This window comes from Maylandia zebra, unplaced genomic scaffold, assembly GCF_041146795.1.
Source record: "Maylandia zebra isolate NMK-2024a unplaced genomic scaffold, Mzebra_GT3a scaffold08, whole genome shotgun sequence".
NCBI classification, from domain to species: domain Eukaryota; kingdom Metazoa; phylum Chordata; class Actinopteri; order Cichliformes; family Cichlidae; genus Maylandia; species Maylandia zebra.
In genome coordinates, this window is record NW_027490038.1 from 1 (window position 1) to 18394 (window position 18394).

The following is an 18394-nucleotide window of genomic DNA, read 5'->3' on the forward strand; positions in this document are numbered from 1 at the left end:
GAAGGTGTAGATATGAATGTAGAGATGTTTAAGCGTGTGAAAAGGAAACCAGCAAGAAGTGAATCACATGTCCTGACTGATAAACGTCTTAATGTAGTTGGTCTGCAGAAGCGTTATCTGTCAGCAGCTACACCTTACAACAACAACAACAACAACAACCGCAAACTTTATTTATATAGCACATTCAAAAACCAGTGGTGAAGTAAGATGAAGTAACAGGGAGGACGAAGGCTGTGGCAAAGTACCAGCATGGAGGTTAACTGGCATTAAAACACAGAAGCAAAAGAAATGCATATAAAAGCATAAAAGAACAATATGTGTAAAGGATAAAACAGTCAAAAACTTTAAAAATGATTAAAAGTAGTTAAGAACAGATCGAAGATAGAAATAAGCATTAAACTAACAAACATGCACTAACTGGTAGAAAAGGCGAGGCTAACTAGGTGGGTTTTAACCGCGATTTGAAGGATTGAATGGAATCAGATGCAGGTCGGCAAGGACGGGTGATAGAGACACGTCGCCCGGTACCAGTGAGGAGACGAGCAGCTGCGCTCTGAACAATTTGCAGCCTATGGAGACGAGTCGGGTTAAGACCAAAGTAAAAGGAGTTTCAATAATCCAACCTAGACGTGGAGAAACGTTTCCAGGTCTTTATGCAGGACTTAATGTCTGGCTTTGCTAATAAGACACAAGATCTCCTGACTGATAAACTCTAACTTCTTAATGTAGTTGGTCTGCAGAAGCGTTATCTGTCAGCAGCTACACCTTATTCACATCTGTGAGCCTGACGAGACACTTCTTACATTTAGAGGCCACATTAGTGTTGAGTGTTGCTGCCTTGCACTGAGGCACTGTGGAAGCAGAAGTGTTTCCTTGGTGAAGGAGGAGGAGAGCTGTTGAAGGAGTAGAGGAGGAGCTGAGGAGGAGCAGCAGGGCCTGCCAGCCCCTCATTGTCTCAGCTTGTTCTTACAAAGAGAATTCCTGCAGTAAACGTGGAGCCCCGGGCTACGGCCTCGTAAAGCTGCAGAGCGAAGGCCGAGCCTCTGTGAGATGCACACACAGAACACGCCTCACATGCAGCGTAACTGTTAAACATCAGGACTCGCGGAGCCGACCACAAACTGCAGGCGCTAACATCCAGCAGGTTCACGCCCATCAACCAAAGAGAAAACAGTGAGAAGCAGTAATAAGCTGTGGAGTGTGCCAGTTGTGGTTATTTTCATAAGTCGGTTACTAAAGCTGAAGGTGTCTCTCCTCCCACACAGGAAGTGATGAGTTTAACACTTCAGGTTCATTCAGGATGCAGAGCAGCGAGCAGCACGGAGGACGGGCCGAGAGGCTGCACCGTGTAACCGCGGTTATTGTGAGCCGCGTGCTCCTCTACGAACCGGAGTGAAAATGGAGCTGGAAGCAGCTTCAGTCGGATTCTGGTTTTCCAGGATTCTCACACGCCGACACGCTGCGTCTGCAGCTGCAAACATGCATCTGTTTTTATTTTAAACAGTTGGCTGTTTGCAACAAAAAGCATTCACGCAGTAGAAGCAGTGACGGCGCGTCAAACCCAGCTCAGCGTCACACACGCAATCATAACAGATTCATGAAGCAATAAAACAACAAGTTAGTTAAGAACAAACGTTTGGCTCAGCTTGAAAATTAAAGTGACAAAAAGAAGTAAAAGTGTCATAAAAAAAGAAAGTTCTCATTAATTCCCAGGAAAAGGTTACAAATCTAAGTCGTGTCATCTCCACAGTAGAGCCCTGCTCTGTGTGCTCATCCACACAGTTACTCTTTAAAATGCTGCTGTGTTTACTGCGCTCTTTACAGTACGAGCGTCCTCTCTGAAGTACGAGGCGTTTGTTGTGACTCAGAGCTCCAAGCTTTGAAAGTGAAAAAGACTGAAGAGATTATTTTTGACCCAAACAATGTTGGTGTTTGTGTCCTGTGGTCACAACCATCCAGCTGTGTACCTGCAGTCCTGCAAACATCTGAGTGGCTCACGACTGTGACACCCACAGCGAAGAGGATTTCCTACTCAGACTGAATCTGAATGGACCGCAGTATGTTTGTGTTATTGGTCTGTTTTAGAGTCTGATCGGGAAACATCAGGGAACATCAGGGAACCTTTGTTTGTCACTAAGTTAAGATACTCGGTTCAAACATGATCGTACAGTCTGGGGTCGCTGGTGTGTTTTTAAAGAGGGAATCCCGTATGATCAACAGACTAATCTATCTATCTGTATGAAGCGAGTGACAGAGATCATAAAGTCATTATGAAAGAGTTTAATGAGCTCATATCTCCGCTGAGAATATGTTTCCTCACAGACGTCTGAACAATCAGCAGCCAGACATGTTTGGGGATCTTCTACACGGACCCTGTACGTCCATCCTTCAGTCCACTGTTTGCTCGTCACCTTATTCTCAAATGAAAGACTTCAGTCTGACTCGTTTCAGCGTAAACACAGTTGAACCTTCAGGATCCGGCGTCCAGACGAGGTTGGCGAGCTCTTTGGTGTGGTGCCGGTCGGTCCGTCCCCTTCATCGTCCGCGGGGAGAGTCTGATATTTCCACCACCAAAGGCAGGATCTAACAGGCTGAACAATTCTTTTATCTCTCGGGCCACCAGGCTGTTAAATATTAATGAACACTCAGCTCACGATGTGTTTCCCTCGTAGCCGAACACATGCTCACTTTTACAGTTTATTGTTGGTGGATGTGAGCAAGCTTCATGGATTATTTAATGTTTTTTGAATGTTTTATGGACTTTAGTCTGTGTGCTCAGATCTTTGTATGTTTAATATTTGACCTGGCTTTGAAGCGGCGCGCTCCTGTTCAGTTTGTTTCCTCGCTGGTAACTGACAGGTCAGCGAATCAGTGTGCAGCTCGCCGTCGCTCTGCATCATGAAGCGAATGAAAGAGCGGCGTTACTGCAAGGATGAGAAAGCCCCTCGGGGCCGAGCATGTGCGCTGTAGTGCAGCCGATATCAACAGGTAATTTGAAGCTCAGCTGTAAACCAAACCTACCCTGAGTGCGGGACTCCCGTTAACCCTTCGTGTCCACGGGAGCTTCCAGAACCATTTGAGCTGCTCGCCTAATAAAGGAAACAGAGTCTAAATGAAGTTCTTCTACTTCCAAAACCTCCCGGGGGGTCGATACTTCCTAGGGGTTTGGGAACTTAGGGACCCGATTTTTAGTTCCTCCAGCTGTTTCTCACTGAATTACAGAGCTCATTATTTAACGTTTCCACGCAGATTAGGCAGATTAAATTCATACTTCCTGGTCCCTGGAGGAAGTTCCTGCAGTTAATGTTTCTGATTGGAGGAGAACTGCAGTGTTTTTCCTGCAGTTGTAATCCAACCAAGTTTATTTCTTTAGTCCAGTTTGCCGTTAATGAAGGTGGACCGCACATGCAGGCGCGTTTCCACAGCTGAAGAAATGATTCCCCCTTTTCTTCTTTGTCCCCACTGCTGGTGACCGCTCACAAAGGTCAGTTTTAGGGTCTTTTTAAGGTCTTACTATTTTAGAAAGGTCAGCATAAAAAGGATCTGTGAGCGACGAGGTTGAATCACACCAACACATCAGTCCGGTAACAACGACCACTGAAGTGTGAACACTTAAAAATGAAGAACCAAAACATTTTACTGAGCATGTTTGCAAAAGACTGAAATCTTGTCCATCCATCCATCGTCTCATTCACTTCTCCTATCCAGGGTCGTTGGGGGGGTGGAGTCCATCCCAGTTACCATAGTTATGCAGGTCACCAGTTTATTTTCAGCAGTGTCACAAGGTATTCCCTCAAATTGCTAAAAGGTATCGACCACACGTGGAAATAATGTAGGGAGAAAATAAAGAGGCGGAATCAGGATTAAACAACCAACAACAACAACAAGAGGCTGACGTATCAGTGAAATGTCACAAAACTTCAAAGTTCCCATTAGACAAAAGAGACTCAGCTGTGACATCCACACCAGACCGCTTCATTAAGGGACGAACACTATCACTTTTGTTGTATTTGCACTGAGCTTCTCACAGCATCAGCAGCCCTGTTTCTGCAGCTTCACTTTTATTCTGACATTTGTTTGATTTTTTCTTGGTCTCTGTTGTTTCATCTTCATGTTCCACCTGAAACATGTTTAAAATGATCCCGATTCACAAACATGAGAACAAACCGTCTGTGTGCAGGGTTAGTTATTGTTATTAAATCCTTTGTGTAGATGAGGCCGTGCACACAGGATCAACCGCTCACACTGAACTGATTTTTGCCCCTTTTTAAAAAATTGTTTGTGCAAAGACGTGAAAGAAAGAAAGACTGCACAATGTGCTCTGCACAAAAGGAGCCTCCAACACCTCGAGGTGATAATCACTTATCTCTCTGCCCTCCATTGTCTCTGCTCCATGTAATGTCATACGTCAGGCATAATGTCCTTGTCGGGGTAATCGATAAAGAGAGAGACAGAGAGAGAGGGAGAGCGAAAGAGGCGATGGTGAACGGGGAAATCAAGCTGTGGGCGAGTGAGAAGGATGGCAGAGTCATGTGACCCTGTGGAGAGCGAGGGGAAAGCTTTCATTGGCTGCTGGTTACTAAAGATGACAAGCGGATGCAGAGAATCATCCTTTATCAGTGTCAGTGAGACATTTAGAAGAAGCACTCAGAGTAACATGTGACTGGGACTCCGTGTTCGTTACTGCGCCGCCGCGACGGCCTCGGCTCGGCTGCTGAACACCAGATGTTGAACCTGCTGCAGAGATTTGCTCCCGTTCACACTGACTCTGTGTTTGCTTTTCATTCATTCAGGTTTCACTTTATTTTGGCTTCAGCGCGCGAATCAGATTCCATCCAGGCTGTCGCTCGTATGAATTAGGCGGTAACTGTTGCTGTTCACGGAGCGTGACCTAATAACCCTCATAGGCCTGTCACTGTTCGTGCCCTCAGCACTTCCTCTTGTGCCAGATCAGGCAGTGCTGATTCTATATTTGTCGTGTTTCACAATTCAAAACGAGCACTCACATGCACACGTGCAGGTATGGCAACGATTAAAGGAGCAGCTCGAGTTATTCAACCAAAATAAATCCACAATGAAAGCAAGAGTGGAAACAGAGTTCATGAGCAGTCAGAAGAAAAAGAAATTACCCAAGGTTCACAAGAAATACATAAGACACGAGGAAAATCATCTGCATCTAAAATTATACGAGCACAACTTAAACTGAACACACAGATTCGTCATAATGGAACCAAAACTAATGCACGAGTTCATTCATTTAGAGATGTGTGACAACAAAAGTCCCAAAGTGCTTACAAAGTGAAAGTTGTGTGAGAACCACTGAGTCCACCTCATGGCTTGTAGAAGCTCTGTTGGCAGGAGTGAAGGTTTCTGTGTGGCCGTCATGTCGCTGTGGACGAGCTCTGGTCGTCTTCACAGCGCAGCTTCAGGCCATCGAGGTTTGCAGCGTTCATTTCTGCACAGCACTCAGCTTCAGTCTGCACTTGATTCCTGTTTTAGACATTCTTAGATCTGCTGCTGGTTTCTACCAAGCTTTAAACGGCCTTGGCTGTAAACGGTGTTGGAAGGTTACTTTTCAAATGTATTCCACTACAGATTACAGATTACAGATTACATGCCCCAAAATGTATTTTGTAACGTATACATTACTCAATGACAGTAACGTATTCTGAATACTTTGGATTACTTAATATATTATCGTGCTTTTTACAACTACATGAATGTACTATTGCTGTGAGATTTATGACTATTACTGAAGGTTACTCTCCACACCAACACCAACTAGATGTTTAAATCTTAATATAAATGAGTAACAGTAGGTGGACATTAGGTAAGGCTGCACTTTTTGCAGTGATCTCGTATAGAAACTATTCCTCGCGTATATAAAACAGGTCCGCGGCTCTGAACCGTAGTAAAGGGACCTCTGGCTGATACGTCGGGTTCGTGTCGGGCTCATAGCTGAAAACTAGCTTTACTTTGCTGTCTGGGTCAACTTTGCTAGCAGAGACAGAGAGAGGCGTTGAAAGGCTGCTGCAACGGAACTTATTGTTTCAGAGGAAAACACGAACACGGCGTACAGTCGAGTCTTAACAGCTTACTTACAACTGGGCTCGTCAGGCACTCTGTTTGGCTGCAGTGGTTATTATTATATTTACATGCTTCCAGCTCCTGTTTCTGCTCCGTGACAGCTCGTACTTTTCCTTGTTCTCCCTCCTCGCTCACAGACACATCACGGGTCCATTCTCCCTGCAGCACATGCTTTAGGCCTGTAACACTCTGCCCGTTGCCTTCATATTAAAGCATGTTTTGAATATTAATTTTAAAAAACATTTCTTCATGTCCTTATGCGGGCCGCAAATAGGGGAGACACGGGCATTTGAGCCTCTTAATGCGTGTCTGTTTGGGTTTCCACCTGCGTGGAATTACCAAAAACAGAGAGGCCATAGCCCAACATATGAAACAGGAAAAGACCGCAATCCATTTATTTCAACAAAGTAACTGTATTCTGATTACCACCTTTTGAAACGGTAACTGTAACAGAATACAGTTACTCATATTTTGTATTTTAAATACGTAACGGTGGTACATGTACTCCATTACTCCCCGACAGTGGCTGTAAAGCAGGAGTCAACTCAGTGTCTGTAAGATGACCCAGTGCTCGCTCCTTCACCAGCGTGCTGCAGTCGTTCTGAGGCGCTGAGCATTATAGACAAACGTCTCCTCTTTGGTCTCGTCTGTGCTGAGGACATTAGACCGGAGGTCTTTGCTCAGTGGCAGCTCTGCAGACAAACCACGCTCTTCTATCTTTTTCTGATTAATGATAAGCATAATTATTTTCTAATTACGGCTTCACAAACTTTAACCTTTAATCAGGTAATGATTAGATATTTCTATGTTGCTTATAAAGGCTAAAGGTGCTACAGGTATTAAAGGTTTACTACTTTGCTTCATAAACAAATAGCTGTAAACGCAGCGCTGCCGTCAGTTGAGGATGAACCAGGTTCTGATTGGACGTTTTTCAGGAAAGCACTCTTTTTGTAAATGAACTGTTTTCAGCTCCGTGTGTCCTGGATTGTGCTGCCGAGTCAACCTGGAGTCTGTCTATGGGCTAAATAAACACGGCTGAACACAAACCTGCGCGTTACATTCAGCTCGTGCTGAAAAAGGCCGAACGTGACTCAGTGTTGCTTCAGAGGAAGTCACGGTCAGACGAGCTGTGAGCACTTCCTCTTGTGCCAGAAAGCGCAGGTTAAACACATCCATGTCTCACTGCTGCCTGTTGCCACGTTTCACAGAGCGCGCGGCTCAAACGTTTTACATCCCATTAAATGTTAAACATGCTTGATGTGATATTTGACCATTAGGGGGCCAAACAAGTGGAGACACATGCAGCTGTGCCCTGTCTGCCTACAGTAGACACACTGCAGGCATCTGGTGGTCAGAAGTATATAGACACCTTTGCTTTACAGTGTGTTTCAGGTAATTAGTGATTCTTAACTGTGCGTGCATGTGCATGTGCGTGTGTGTGTGTGTGTGTGTGTGTGTGTGTGTGCGTGCGTGCGTGCGTGCGTGCGTGTGTGCGTGCGTGCGTGTGTGTGTGCATGTGTGCGTGCGCGCGCGTGTGCGTGGATGGCTGTCTGTCTCTGGTGACCTGTCCGGGCTGGTTCCACCTCCTGACCTCCTCCCTGCTGACACTGATTCAGACTCCTCCCTCCATCAGACTTCAGCCGTCCCTCAGAATGACTGACACTCAGCCTTCCTCTGAGACGCTTCAGTGAACAGTAGATGGATCAGCTGATGAGCTGGTGCATCCTCAGGTCCTGCGTCTGGCATTTTTCCATCTTCTCTAGTTCTTATGTTCTCCTCTTGTTCGGGTTCCTCAGATTAAGGACCCGGTGCGTGACGTGCTCAGATCTCTTTGGAGATCACCTGGTTGGTGCAAAAATACTTTTAATGTTGTCTTTGATATTTTTCACAGATACAAACTAAAGAGAACAAATAACAAGCTTCTGTGACAGGCTGCTGGTAACAGAGTGTCTGCTCATACAGCTACAGGCTGTTTCTTTGCTGAGTTGTGTGTCATGGGCAGAGACAGCAGCGGTTCATGACTTTGGAGACTTTCGTATGCTTGAATGATTTATAGGTCAAGTGGCGTTCCTCTGAAAATGGACAGGAACATGGACTGAGTGGAAAATGTTCTTCTTCTTCATCATCAGCACTGCTTTATTATTTGTCTGATATGGATTCAAATCCACCAATAAAAGTCTTCATGGAGTCTCAGTGTGTTCTCGTCCCGGGAAGTCAAACGATGTCACTTTGTTGTTTTTTACTTGCTTTGACTTTTTGACCTTTTGACTTTATGAACTCACAACACCAAAATCCTGCAGAGGATCGTTTTTCTTTACCTCAAATATTAACTTGTACCTTCAAAATCACAGTGTAGTAACTGCTTCCATCAGATTTTATAGCAGTGCATTCTCTCTATTAAATAAATACCAAGGAAAGGTGGACATCAGTTTAGTGTGCCAACGTTTAGATAAACCTTTTTCTTTAAACTTTGAAGTTGAGAGTTTTTTGAGAGAAAAAAATAAAGTGTAATAGAAAATGTATAAAACTGGTTTATCAGCCAAAAACTGAAAGTATTCGAGGTTCGAGATAAAAATCAAACTGTCAGAGGAGTCCTCGCTGTGGGGGAGGAGCGGACACAAAGAGCTTCACACTAACCTGATCAAAAACCGCAGGTTTAAGAGAAACTGCTCTCAGTGCAGATTACACTGAAGCTGAAACAACAACTGGATGTTGGAAATGTCAGAAAAGCCTCTGTGAGCTTCGCTCTCTCAGATTCATCTGAACTTCTTCTGCTGCGTCCACCTCACTGCGTCGCTGCGACAGGTTCAGACATGTCGGCTGCACGCCGGATGAATGAGACACAACCACCAGAAAACCTTTCCCTTTGCCGCCGCCACGGTGGCCCTTCTTTATCTCTCCTCCCTCCAGTCACGATGACACAGCCTGAACATTGGCCTGCAGGAGCCAGCAAGAAAAACCAGAAACCAAACAGAAGCTTTGTGTGTTTGAGTAACGTCGACTCACCCACAAACCAAACGTCTCCCCTTACAGGCTGACTGGGATTAACTTGAAACCTGGATTAGTGTCAGAGCTGAAGCTCCGAAAATATTTAAAATCCAATTCAAACACCCCGAACTGATGAACTTAAACTGAGCTGATGTGGTTAAATATTCAGGAGCGAGTTATTGAGCTCAGCTGCAAACTGAGCATCTTTATACCCAGATGTATGGATGAAGCATTGATGGTTAATAAGTGAGTCTGCGTGGTATTTTAAATGGATTTAAATGTTATTTTAAAAGGCAACATAAGGCAAATTTAGCAGCAATGCTTTTTACAAAAAACAGCATCAAGATGTTAAGAAGCATAAAGCAATCTGACAAAAATAACAGCTATTAATCAAAATGTTAGATTTGATTAAATCTGAGTTGAAATAATCCTGTTTACACCTCAGGCCTCATATTCTCTAACTCAGCTGACACTACAAACACTTGCTCGTTACGTTAGCTGATGATTCTACATGAAGTTAAATAAACGGTGAAAGTCCACATCATAGAGCGTGTCAGAAGAAGCTAACTGTAGCTTGTAGAGTAACGTGAGCTGAAGCATCAGAGAGACTAAGGGTGTGTCCAAATTCCTGAGCTGCATCCTCCTGACCGATTACGTCACAGCGATGAGCTGAAGGCTGTCCAAATTCGTGGACTCCTCCGAATACAGCCGACAATTGAGTCCTCCTTTTCCCCGAATTTGAAGGATGGGTCGGGTGTGTCCTTCTTGGCCCACCATATCCCAGAATTCATAGCGCGGTCCAGCCAATTCCAGTTTCCAACAATGGGTCACGAAGTAAGCTTTCAAGATATTTAGCTGTGTAAACTTCAAGTATCTGCTCGGTTTATCAAGATGAAGACCGAGACAGCTGGTGGAGGAAGCAGCCCAGGAATTAAATGTAGTTCCATTAAGCAAAGCAGCTAAATATGCTACATTTAGCTTTAAGTCTTAACACAGTTTAAACAGAAGAGTTATATAAAAAATAAACTCCGTACAGTTGTTTTAAAAGTTTACATTTACTATAGAGACCAAAACAGTTTTTGTACCGGGCTGTAAACATGTTTATTCCAGCTGCACATTTGGATGTTTTAACTATGGGGACGGACTCACTGCTGGAGCCTCGAGTGGCCGTTAAAGGAACTGCAGGTTCTGGGACTCGATAACTTCATGGAAACAAGATTATTTTATGTTAGTAATATGAAAATATCCCCAATATAAAAGAAACATTCACATAAATTCTATATAACAAGTCGACATATTCCCAGTTGGTATGACCCGCAGTTTAATACTGTAGCAATGACTGGATTGTTTTCTTTTTAGAGCTCAGTAAAGATGATCTGCACTCTAAACTAAAGTTTCTGTCTCTGCGTTTGAATTTAAAGTCGCGTCTGAAATGTTTTTAAACGTATAACTGGACATTTTTCATATGATAATTGTTACAGCCTGAAGCGGTTTCCCACCACACACACTGGGAGTGTATCAGAAGACGCAGCTGTCCGTGAACAGGCTGAGTTATTGTCTGCGTCCGCTGCTGATTTGCATCAGTGACCAGTTTATGTGACTGCACTCGCTGCTGCGGGGTGACGATAATCATGTAGCAGCGGCTGCTTCAGTGAATAAAGTGAGACGGCGTGTGCTTCGTGTAGTTTTCATTTCTGAAATCTAAAATTTACACTGAACTCCAGTGTTAGCGTGGAGCTATTCTGGCATCAAATCCCTGAACCTTACCAACTGTGAGCGGCGGCATGCTCAGCTGTGTTATGGCAAAGGAGGACCAGCTGACACCCAGCATGGTCCGACCAACCTGAGAACCAAAGTGTGTTATTGGACTAAGTAAAGCCTAAGTATACAAATACAGGCTATTTACCATTTATTTATCACTGAATTAAACTAAACTAACAGCAGTCTTTCTTCTGCTTCTCCTGAACATTAAGTACCTGTCTCAGCTGATATTGATCTTCTGTGATTCAAATTCAGATCTGTGGTTAATCAAATTATCTACAACCAATTGACACGCCGCAAACTCAGAGCTTTGGAGGCCAGAGGCAGCTGACCGCTCTGCACGGCCGTTAATCCAACGGATTTGTTTGGTACTCGGAGATGGACCGACGGTTGGGTTCTGGTGCACCAAATCAGTACTGAATCTGACTGACCAACTCTGTTACTCTTTTCTGCTTATAATTGATTAGTTGTGTTACTTTGTTTATTTTAAGAAAACATTTCGGGCTTCTTTCAGTTTCCAATGTGTCAAACACACCGGAAACACAGATGTTTAGAAGAAATCATCAGTCTTGTCTGCAGTTGGTGAGCCTGATGCAGGCAGTAATGCACATCTACGAGCCACGTGCATGTTTGATTTGTCAACTCTACATTTACAAAGTTTCTTCTTTTTTGGAAACCGAGCCTGGTTTTATGATTTTAATAGTCAATGTTTTATTGGGGTGTAGTTCATGTTTTAAGAAAAAGAGGACATCTTTAAAAGAAGTTCAAACCTGATGGAAATACGTCATCTCTGCTAGTTTCTGTGCTAACACAGCTGATGGTTTTGACTCTACAGTAGGATGCTGAAGTCACATGATGAATAAATGATGGACGTAGCCATCGTGATGTCACCTGTTAGTTTGTAAAGACTGAAGCTGAGCCCACTGACCATCATCATCTTATCTTAAGAAGATGTCACATCAGAGGGATACTGGATGCTTATACGCTAGCGACTTGTCGATCACACCCAGCTTTACTGTCCTTCTGGGAACTAATGGACTTTGATTAGAGTTGAAACACACGAGTGAGACCACAAGCTGTTGATGATAGCGTTTACTGAGGTCACACGGCGCTCTCGATTCGACACATAGGATGATTTTTTTCACTTGTTTTAAACTGTAATAGTTCCTGCGAATGATCTGTGTCTTCAGATTCATCAGGAACTTTTCTTGGGAACTTTTTTACTTTGCTGTTGTGTTTTACATCTGGTGTTACCATGGAAACCAGATTTAATGCAGCCTAAGCCCGAAAATACAGACATTTACCTGCAAGGTTAAAATTCGGACATAGCTTCGGGTTCTGAAAAGTACTTTTTTCTTATATAATGGCCAACAGGGGGCGACTCCTCTGGATGGTTTAGTTGTCTTTGACACATTGACCTTTGGCTCTCCCAATCTATAACCTCATTAAAGACTTTCCTGGTGGCTCTATGGTCGCAATCAATACCTTATAGTGTTCCTTTTTAAATAACGATCTCTGTTAGAGTCAAAAATGACAATGACTCGGGGTACGAGCATGTGACTTAAAACTCCTGGCAGTATCAAGTTTCTCGTCTGGTTTCAACACCAAGACGCTTCTGGACGATTCAGTAAGGGATGGCTCATCACATTAGCTACATCCATCATCTTTACTCAGTATATGAATGTAATGCACAGTATAAAAGTTGGGCTTTAATGCACAAGTTCAAAATCAACACATAAACAGGTCGACGCGCTGCAGGTGCATGTCAGCAAATTCATATTTTCCACACACTCAAAACGTGGTTAGATGGATGCAGCAGGGAGACAGAGTTTGGTTCTGTTGAAGGATCACCGCCTCCATCTGCTCTCTCTGATACCTGTTTAAATATTTTATAATACAGCCTAATGAAACATGAAGAGCCCGGCTTTTCCAAACAATTAAGCATAATGAGTGTCTCTCAGAGATCGTGGCGCTAAAACTAAAAGGCAACAACTGGGAAATCAAACATGTCAAAGACAGAACTGAAACTCTACACTGATGGAAGCACAGTCCGGATCCAGTATCCGGGCCCGCTCTTTACCGCCAGCCGACTGAGCCTAGTTTCGAATTGACGGACGTCGGCGGTAACCAATCAGCGCCTGCCGTGCGCCAAAGCCGTGTTTATTCCACTTAACCGACCAATCCGAGCCGTCCTCTGCGGCCAAGTGCGTCATCAGAGTAGAATGTGAATGTGGGCTGCCTGTTACCGGAGCACACTTTGCTCCCATCCCCCATCAACACTGAGCAATGGCGGCTACCCTTTTTTGCGTGCCGCTTTGTCCTTCTCAGTTCAGCTTGTAAAAGCCATGTGTACAAAAGTCGGTAAGGAAAATACGTGTTTGCCCTTGTGTTTCATAAGAATGCGCGTCAGTTCATGAGCACATTATAATTATTTTCCGCACTTCTCTCATCGCATGTCTTTTATGTCGCACTGCTTTTTTCCCCTCCTCCACGGCGGGGCATTTCTCTGTGGGTCCTAACAATGGAGGCGGAGGAAATGAGCCACCAGCACTGTTCACTGCACCCGCTCACTGAGCCCGAACAGCCCGAATCACGGCGTCAGAGCCGGCTGTGTGTGTGTTGTTCGACGGGCACTGTGTTTATTTGTGTCTCGACCTTGGCGCACGAATTTATGGGCTGTTATGTAAAAAAAAAAAAAAGCCCTCAAGAGTGTCAAGTGCGCACATACAGGGATGAGTTTCAAACATGGACGTCGGGAAGGGGCGGGGCGACGAAGAGCTGCGATGTGACATGGCGGCGCCGCTCCACATTTACACTCTGAGCGCCTTGTATCTGACTGATGTTGTTCACATGGAGCTTGAGATGTGACACTAACTTTTGGGGAGAAAAGCCCGATTTAATCCGTAATAACATCCGTGTCGTCCACGTTTCCCTCCCAAACACTTCGCCTCTATTCCCCCGTCGCGGCGGTGGGCGGGAGAAACCGTCTGAAGTCGCCGCTTGACTCGTCCAGACGCACATCAATCAATCAAAGTGACACTACGTCAACCGAAGCGCTCTCGATTCGACATATTTACTGCGTAACTCGACGGAAACTCGATTTTCTTGCGCTCACGGTGCTGTGGAGCTGCCACGGTTCCGGCTCCGGTCCGTTTTGTGGGCTTTTATCGACTCTGATTATTGTTTTAGGGGAGAAAGGGACGGTTGCAGCGATAGAATAGGAGGGGGCGTGGCCTTTGGGTTAAGAAATCCTATCCATTGTTACTCTACGCGCTAGGAGAACACCTCTGCCGAGCCTCTGGCCAATCAGAGACCACCGACCTCATGAAGACCCCGCCCACAAGCCTATATTAAAGGCTCGGCCGTCAGAAGCATTGGCCACTGGCACAATATAATACTGATTGATCCGCTAACCGAGACGAGGGGATTTACTTTATTCAACCTTTCATTTCAGCCGTCCTTTATTTTATTCTACTAAACAATGGCAGACACACAGGTCGACTCCGGCTCGGATATCTCTGCCAAGGTAAGCCGCCGCACACCTCCATTCGCGGAGCCCCCTTACAAGAATAAAGCTCTCCAGGCTCTAACCTACATTTAAAACCTCTCCGTCGTCGCTTCGCGCTCGCTCGGACTCTGTGGAGTCTGAGGTGGAGAAGAAAAGTCGGTGTTCGCGTCTTTCCCCCTGAACTCTGTGTGTAGAGGGAAGTGGGGGGTCTCGGCACCGCATCACGGGCAGCGTTAAAGCGCCGCGGCTCATTGTCCGGAGCGTCCCGGTCTGCGCGGGTCTTTGTTTCTGCCAGCAGCTCGGTTCTCCTGCTGCTCCACGCGCACATCCAAGCGGGACCCGGACACCGAGCAGCTCCGGTCCCCCGGCTCGCTCCCCGCGGGGTTTTCGGGCTCGTTGTGAGCGCCGGGGCGCCGCGCACATCTATCCCGCATCTCGGGCTCTTAACGCGTATAGATCGAGGGGAGGTTCCGTTCCCGGTGCAGGGACTCGGTCGGGTCGCATTACCGGGAGCGGTGACGGAGTGAGCGGCCGGTGGATGCGTGGACGCGGACCTCCAGCCCGGGGTTTGCTCCGTTTGAATGGAGGACAGCGCGTCAGGCGGTGCGTAGTCCTCCGCTGAACTTTCGGTTCTGCACTTTTCCTCCCGCCTTTTTTATTTCTTATTTCCGTGAGCCCGTTTGTTAACGCCACCGATCTGCCTGCACCGTCTGACCCCGTTTGTTTACCGACTCCGGAAGGTCGGCGGCCGCCGCTGCTCCAGCCTCAGCTGCTCCGGTCTCCGCTCCCGGAGCGCGTGAGCGGCTGTGAGCGCGGGGCTTCCGCTTTGCTTTGGTGTTTTCGGGGCTTGTTTGCAGGGCGCGCTTCGGTCTCAGGGGAAACTTTTCTTTCTTTTTTTGTAATGCAGCCACTTCTTTCTGTGTGTGTGTGTGTGCGCGTGCGTGTGCGTGCGTGCGTGGCCGGGCTGTGGAGGTGTGATGTGACGTTGCTGGTTTTCCCCTCTTTCTGCGGGTTTTTCCTCCGTTTAAACGTTTGAGCTGCTTTTGTTGTGAAAACGCGAGTTTTTGTGCGCGTGGACTTTGGATCAGATCGGGTAAAAGTTTAATCGCCCCCGCGGGGGGAGTTGTGGCTCCGCGGACCGCGATCATCCCGGGAATCAGAGCAGCAGCGAGCCCGATAATTCTGAGCGATTGTAACAAATGTCCATTTGGAGGAGGTGGTGAAGGTGTAGAGGGGAAAAGTTGGACAGGCATTAGCGCGGGTAATCCGGGGAGCCTGTTCACTATTTTTAGTTGTGGAGCGTTTTTACGCACAGGCGCGTTTTTACGCGCAGCGCGCGGCCAGGCTGCTCTCCTCCTGCCGCTTAACAGCTTAATGGATTTCAACCAATAAGATTATGGAGAGCAATTAATCAATAACAGCCTACGTGTGGATGCGTGAGGCGCGCGTGTGGCGGGGATAATAGGCTATGAGGGAACAAAACGAGGAAGAGAAGCGGCGTTAGTGCGCGCTGAGCTCGAGCACGGAGGCGGAAGGTGCCGTGTCTTCGCTCGCCTGCCATGTGTCGTCTTCTATTGTCCTTTCCTGCCTCCGTTACAACGAGCAGTAGCAGCAGCGTGCATCGCGCTCTCTCCGCCGCCGCCTCCTCCTCCATCACCGACCCCTCCTCCTGCTCCCTCCCTGCTCCTGCGCCCTCCTGTGTTATTTTAAACGGGGTGCATCCTGGGTATTGCAGTGCCTCTCCCGGGCGTGTCTCGTGACATATGGCGGCGACAGCGGCCCATAGAAGACTACAATACCCAGAATGCCCCGCGGGCCACATCAAAGTATCAGATTACAACACATTAGAGGGGATGGAGTGGGAGTAGAGGGAAGAGGTGGGGGGAGGATCTGCGGAGACCAATATGGTGTTTAAATAGGAAGGCAGAAAAACGTGCAGCTCCCAGCAAGCACTGGGACGCTGCTAAGTAGGCCAGTAGGTAGAAGGGCAGGTAGCGGTGGGCGGAGTCTAAACCCAGCAGCGCGTTTTGCTGGGCAGATGAGCAGGTTCAGTTTCTGATGTTTGCTTCTGTTTGTTTCCAGGACCTGAAAGAGAAGAAGCTGGTGGAGGAGAAGGAGAACGGCAAAGACGCCGCCACCAATGGGAAGGTGAGCGCCATCGCCGCCGCCGCAGCAGCTCTCTGCACAGAGTCGGACATTTTTAACCATTTTTGTATTTTCCAGGAGAATGAGGAGAACGGTGAGCCCGAGGTAGATGACGAGGAGGACGAGGAGGTGGACGAGGAAGAAGAGGAAGATGATGGAGAAGGTAGCTTGAAGGCTTATTTGCCTTTTAAAAAAAAAATAAAGAACTCTTGTTAGTCTTTCTCACCTTTCAACTTCTGTCCTGTAGGTGATGAGGAAGATGAGGAGGAGGACGACGACGAGATTGAGGGTGGCACAAAACGGGCAGCTGAGGATGACGAGGACGACGACGAGGTGAGGCAGCGGCGCTTAAACGCCCTTAAATCGAGCGTCGCCGTGACACCCAGCAGGCGCCGGTCTAACCCGCCACCGTCTTCTCTTCTTTCAGGACGACGTCGAAACCAAGAAGCAGAAAACCGACGATGACGATTGATGCGTTTCCCCCGCGCCATCCTGCTGAACCACTTCCTGATTCTTCACCTCTGACCATTTTTCTATGTCGCAGGTGGAGGGGCTGGAGGACTGATTTAAAGGAAAAATAATAATAATAAAAAAAATCCAACATGGTCATTAGCAAGTAGAGTTCAACAAACACCCGCCACGCCCACACCCACCCGAGCTCCCCTCGACGCTGCGAGACAAATTTTCTAGAGGAACCCGCCACCGCATCGACGACGCAGAAATCCGGCTTCTCTTCAGCAACAACACAAAAGGAGAATTTGTTTGTATTTTTATTTACATTTTATATTTTTGTACATATTGTTAGGAGAGGGGAGGGGGGCAGTTTCTCTCTCGGCAGCGATCCCGTCAGACCAAATCGGTGCTTCTCTAACGAAAGATTTTACTTGGTTGACCATGTTACGATATCTCAACAGATCTTAGAAAAACGTGTAAAAAAATAAAATGAATAAAAACATGAAAGACAACCTCTTAAGCCGTTGAACTCAGAGCATTCCAGTAAATTTAATGTATGTACTTTAGCTGTACCATAACTAGTTTGTTTGTATGGGAGGGTAAGGCCAAAGAAAAGAGCCTCTTTTCTTTTTCCTTTCTTTTGGTTTTTTTCTTTTGGTTTTGTTTTTGTCAGCGACTTTTTGTTTTATGACGGCCTGTTTTGATGTATGTGCAAAGTTTGTTGTTTGACAATAAACCGGACTTTTATTTTGTGAGTTGTACTTTGTATCTCTGCCCCTTTTTATTTGTGCTTTGCTCTCCTGTGAGGAAGAGGAAGCAGTGCAGGTAAACCTGAGGTCTGCTTTTACTTTAGGGTCACAACAGCGAGGAGGTGGGTCCAGCACATCTTATTGGACATTTTACACTCATTACATCCATATAATTCATATTACATAAAAGTTAAGGTTTGGTACTAAAATAAACTGGCGGTTCCAAAAGACTAAAATGTGGTTTATTTCTTTTGGATTTTTCTCTTCTTTTTGTCTATATTGCAAACATGCAAACAGAAGCAGTTCTGATAATTGAAAGTTAGAAGAATAACATAATGTGTCACATAAATAAGGGTTTCTGCATGAATTTAAAGTCTTAACATTAAAATAAAGCATATTAAGGTCTGAGAAGCTGATCTGTATTCTAATAAATTTCCTCCGTTTGTAGAGGTTGTGTTTAAGGTCCGTGGGAAAAATCATTGCCAATAAGTTTAATTTTGTAAGTTAGTCTGTTAGTAAATTTATTTGGACCAATGTCCAGGTAAGTGCACTTCTACAATTTCAAGTTCTTTGGTTTGAAAATGTAAAAAGTGCAGAAAAAGTTGGAGAAATTCCTGATTCAGGATCTTCCAGTGAGGCGGTGGAAAACTGCACAACAAGAAGTGAGAGCTTAAGCTCAAAGTCGTGTTTTCAGATTCAGTGT

At 45.9% G+C, this 18394-nt stretch overlaps 1 protein-coding gene across 1 annotated transcript; it reads left to right on the forward strand.

Moving 5' to 3' along the window:
- The first annotated feature begins 14199 nt into the window (after positions 1-14199).
- ptmab (prothymosin alpha b) lies at positions 14200-17703 on the forward strand. The gene is made up of 5 exons (XM_004575687.6): positions 14200-14362; positions 16427-16492; positions 16568-16652; positions 16737-16822; positions 16917-17703. Exons 1-5 carry the CDS (start codon positions 14318-14320, stop codon positions 16959-16961), a joined length of 327 nt encoding a protein of 108 aa, XP_004575744.1. The 5' UTR covers positions 14200-14317; the 3' UTR covers positions 16962-17703.
- Positions 17704-18394: the final 691 nt, after the last annotated feature.